The 4,608-nt window shown below is 56.6% G+C and overlaps 1 protein-coding gene across 1 annotated transcript; it reads left to right on the forward strand.

Moving 5' to 3' along the window:
- Window positions 1–83: 83 nt before the first annotated feature.
- DNAAF19 (dynein axonemal assembly factor 19) lies at window positions 84–3,454 on the forward strand. Its single transcript, XM_054649825.2, has 3 exons — window positions 84–589; window positions 1,377–1,509; window positions 2,707–3,454. Exons 1-3 carry the CDS (start codon window positions 441–443, stop codon window positions 3,142–3,144), a joined length of 720 nt encoding a protein of 239 aa, XP_054505800.2. The 5' UTR covers window positions 84–440; the 3' UTR covers window positions 3,145–3,454.
- Window positions 3,455–4,608: the final 1,154 nt, after the last annotated feature.

Consider the following 4,608-nt stretch of genomic DNA (forward strand, 5'->3'; position numbering starts at 1 on the left):
GGCTCCGGAGCGTCCCGGGGCCCGCGGGGCGAGCGGGGCAGCTCGGGGCCGGTTGTGCCGGGCGCGGCCGGGGCAGCCCCGGGGGCCTTGCGCGGTGCCGGCGCTCCGGCGGCGGGAGCGGCGCTGTCGCGATAGAGAGCGCGGCCCCGGGGCCCGGGTGTTCATCACCGGGCGGGACTATCACGATAGAGAGAGCGGCCGCGGGGCCAGCAGCGTGTCAGGGGGGTTCGGACAGTGGAGAGGTTCCCAATTGTCACCCACGTGCGCGGCCTTGCGCTATCACAGCGGGGGTCACAAGGCGGGACTGTCACGATAAGATCGGGGCGGTCGGGCCCGTCCTGGCAGCGCTGTTGTGACAGAAGTCTGTCCTCGAAGCCATCGCAGGCAGGGCTGTCCCACAGGGGTCCCTGTGCCCCCGCGGCCCGGGCACGGAACCGGGCATGGATCCGGGCATGGATCCGGCCGGGGCGTTCCCGGTGCTGGAGCGGGAGCTGCGGGCGGCGCTGGCGGAGGACGAGCGGCGGCAGCGGGAGGGCGAGGCCAAGCTGCGGGCGCTGCGCCAGGGCGTCCCCGACTACGGCCAGTTCAGGTCCGGGGCTCGGGGACCCCGAGGGGTCTGATGGCCCCAGCACGGCTCGGGGGACCCGAGGGGCAGCAGCCTCGGGGGCCCAGAACAGCCCCGAGGACAGAGCCCAGTGGCTGAGATTTGTCCCAGAACTGAGATCTGTCCCTGCTCTGTGGTGGCCTGGCTGTAGCCAGCAGTGGAGTGGCACCGTCCCCTCCCCAGGGCACTGTCAGCTCCTCCCAGTCCCACCCCAGCCCCCGTTTCTCTCCCAGGCCATGGTGGGAGTGCAGAGCAGAGGGTGACTGTCCCCTGTGTCTCCTGTGTCCTCCCCAGCCTGTCCCTGCTCCCAGGTGTGTCCCTGCTGTGCCCAGGGGGTGTGAGCAGGCTGGGATGGCAGAGCTGCCCCACAGTTGGGCACTGCCAGTGCCCTCCAAACTCCAGGAATCCCCAGGGATCCCTCTGGAGGCTCCCTGTCCTTGGCCATCCAGGTAGATCCAGGACTTTGCCCTCACTTGGGACATGGTCTTACATTCTGGGACCAGCTCAAATTCCATTCATGGAGTCACATCTGTCTCGTTTCCCCTTGCCACTGATCCCCGAGGGGCAGGAAAACACCTTCAAGTGGCTTCTCTCCCAAATACCTCGATGGGATTCCTGAGGGATTTCAGGCTGGTTTATCCTTGTGCTGCTCAGGGCCTGCTCCTCCAGCCTGTCCAGCCCCTCTGGGCGCTCACACAGCCCAAAGTCAGAAATTGGCCCAGAGCAGCAGCCTGGAGCCTCAAAGTGTCCCTCCTGTCCCTGTTCCCTTCAGGGAGATTGTGCTGGCTTCTCACCTGAAGCCTCTGGAGAAGAAGGACAGGCTGGGACAGAGGAGGAATGTGCTGTGGAATCCCTGTGCAGCCCCAGCTGAGACAGCACCTGCCTGCACTGTGGACATCCCACAGGTGAGGGAGACCCCACAGGTGAGGGAGAGGCTGCTGGGGCCTCACCCACAGCTGGAAATTCCTCAGGAATCACCTGAATGTTAATTGGGATGCAGGAGTTACTCAGGGTTCACTCTGGGTGTGAGCCAGCCCTCCTGGTCCCTGGAATATCAGGGTTTGGATCAGGCTGAATTCTCTGGCTGCAGAGATTCCCTGAGCACAGGGAATTAATTTAATGGTTTAATGGGCTGGGTTGGGTTAATCCTGCCCAAGTCTGATGAGCTCACTGGGTCCCTCAGCAGTGGGAGACAGGGACAGGACATTTTCTGTCCCTCCATTTATGGTTGGAATCACCTCAGTCCTGTCCCTGCCATGGGCTCTGTCCATGCTGGGGTGTCCTGGTCACTGGGTGTTTCCCATGATAAGGAAATTTCATGGATTGCCTTATAAACAATCTTAAGGGTTGTTTATGATGCTGGGGTTCACTGACCTCTGTTTATTGTAGCATCTTTTGCAACTCTCCTGGCTGGGGTCACTCCACAGCTGTCTGTGCTCACACTGGGTGTCACAGCTCATCCACACTTCCCTTTCCCCCTGGGTTTTCCTGGTTTCTCTGGGTTAAAGGCACCTGACATTCCCTTTTCCCCCTGGACTTCCCTCATTTCTCAGGGTTAAAGGAACCTGACATTTCCTGGTTTCTCAGGGTTAAAGGCACCTGGCATTTCCTTGTCTTCCCTTTTCCCCCTGGTTTCTCAGGGTTGAAGGCACCTGGCATTCCCTTTTCCCCCTGGATTTTCCTGGTTTTTCAGGGCTAAAAGCACTTGGCATTTCCTTGTGTTCTCCTTTTTCCCTCTGAATTTCCCCCCAGTTTCTCAGGGTTAAAGGCACCGGGCATTTCCTTGTCTCCCCTTTTCCCCCTGGAATTCCCTGGTTTCTCAAGGTCAAAGGTGCCTGGCATTTCCATGTGTTTCCCTTTTCCCCCTGGATTTTCCCTCTGGTTTCCCAGGGTTAAAGGCACCTGGCATTCCCTTTTCCCCCTGGATTTTCCTGGTTGCTCAGGGTTAAAGGCACCTGGCATTTCTTTGCCTTCCCCTTTTCTCCCTGGATTTTGCCAAAGCCCCTGGTAAAAACATCCCAACTATCCATGGGCTGATTGGGGTGAGGGAATCAGAGTCTTCAAACAAAACAAAAGGAGCTGAGTGTCCCTTTCTCCTCCAGGAGCTGGATCAGCTGCCCGGCACCGCTGCGGAATTTCACCGCGATTGGCGCCGATGCCTGAAAAGTGGGACAGAGAAATACCAGTTCTTGCTGGAGCTTGGAGGGGAGGCTTTGGGCAGGATTTTCCAGGCTGATGTGGGCTTTGGCCTCCTGGGGGAATTCCTGACAGTGCTGGCAGAGAACATCCATCCTGGGGACAGAGCTGCCATCCTTCAGATCCTGCAGAGCCTGGCGGGCACCGAGCGCTTCGGGCTGAACGTGGCTCTGCTGAGCCAGGCAGAGAAGGAGAGCAGCCAGGATTTGTTCAGGAAGCTGCAGAGCAGGGATGGGCAGGCTGCTGGCCAGGGGGAAGCCCATCCCATGGAGACCCACCTGGAAAAGGAAACTGAGGAGGAGAGGACAGTGGTGGAGCTGATGAAGCGTTACCGGGTCAGCTGAGGGAGCAGGAGCACCAGGATTGAGCAGAAACCTCAAAGTTGACCTTGGCATCACCCAGGGCACAAGTTGTGCACAATAAAGTTTAGCTCTCAGGCTGTGGTGCTGTGATCTCTGAGCAGGGTGTCCTCACAGATGGGTATGGAGAAAACCAAGGGAAAGAAAACAAGGTGGTAGATTTGAAGGAGAAACCCAAACCCAAATAGTCCCTTTCTTCTTCCACCCCTGCCCACGGTTACTGAGGGGTTTTAGGAGATGTAATCAATGACAATGGCAACTCAGGTCCAACCAGCAAATGGCAGAGCCACCACAGCAGACTGGAGGCACCTCTCCCACCTGCCCTGGAGACACCACCAGGCACCTGATGGCAGGTCCAGGTTCATCCCTGAGGTCTGCAATGGGAATATTGGCCTTTGTGGCACCACTTGAGGGGACATGTGTGTCCCTGCACTCTGCTGTGGTGCCATTCCTCCTCCCTTTGCACACCTGATGGCAGCTGAGCACTGCAGACTTCAACAAAAAAAGATCCTGGAGTTACCCAAGATTGGGATTGTCTTGGTTTGGAAAGCCAGGAGTCTGCTAAGGAAGGCAGGAGCCTCCCCTGAGATGGAGAATGTAAACCCTCCGTACCCCCCTGAATTGCTATAAATTTTAAATTAAGGGGCTCTCAGGCAAAAATATGGGAGCAGGAAATAACAGTTCTTTAATAGGGAAAAGAAAAAAAAATAAAAGGGTAAAATAAACAATGCAGTGCACCAGAACAACACTCCCAGAGTCAGAATCCAGCCTGACACCCTGTGGGTCAGGCTGTTGGCAGCAGAACCATTGGAATTGTGGCTCAGCCCTCCTGCAGTATCAGGTGTGGCTCTGTTGGAGCAGGGATCCTGTAGAGAAGGATGGATTCTGCCTCTGAAGATCCAGTGGAGGAAGAGGCAGCTGCTGTTCCTCTGGGGAATCCAGTGGAGAAGCCGTGCTGGTGTCTCCAAACCTCTGGATTATATCTGGGTAGGAATGCTTGGCTCCTCCCCCTGGGCTCACATCTCCCAATGGGATGCTGTAGTTCTTATCAGCCATGCAGGGACATTCAATGGCTGTTATCAGCAGTGTCCCCTCCCGAGGGAGGAGTGAATGTGGTCACTCAAAGGCAAACTGCCCACTTGACAAAGATAATCTGCCATACAGAAACGGGGCTGGAAACAAAACCTGCACACCTGGGCCAGGACCAACACCCCAGGGCTGCCCCCCTTAGCCCTGAGCTGGGGATGTGTGGATGCCATGGGACAGAGAGAGAGAAACAGGAAGCATTTCTCACAACAACTTGTGAGAAGTTTTAGGGAGCTGGAAAGATGTGATAACTTGTTGAGTATAAACAATTTGCAGGTGGTGTTTTTCTACTTTATTTTCTGTTCCTCTCAAGTGTCACAGACAACTTTTATGGAAAATTCTTTCCTTAGGATTTTTCCTCCT

Source organism: Agelaius phoeniceus, chromosome 26 (genome assembly GCF_051311805.1).
Source record: "Agelaius phoeniceus isolate bAgePho1 chromosome 26, bAgePho1.hap1, whole genome shotgun sequence".
In the NCBI taxonomy this organism is placed as follows: domain Eukaryota; kingdom Metazoa; phylum Chordata; class Aves; order Passeriformes; family Icteridae; genus Agelaius; species Agelaius phoeniceus.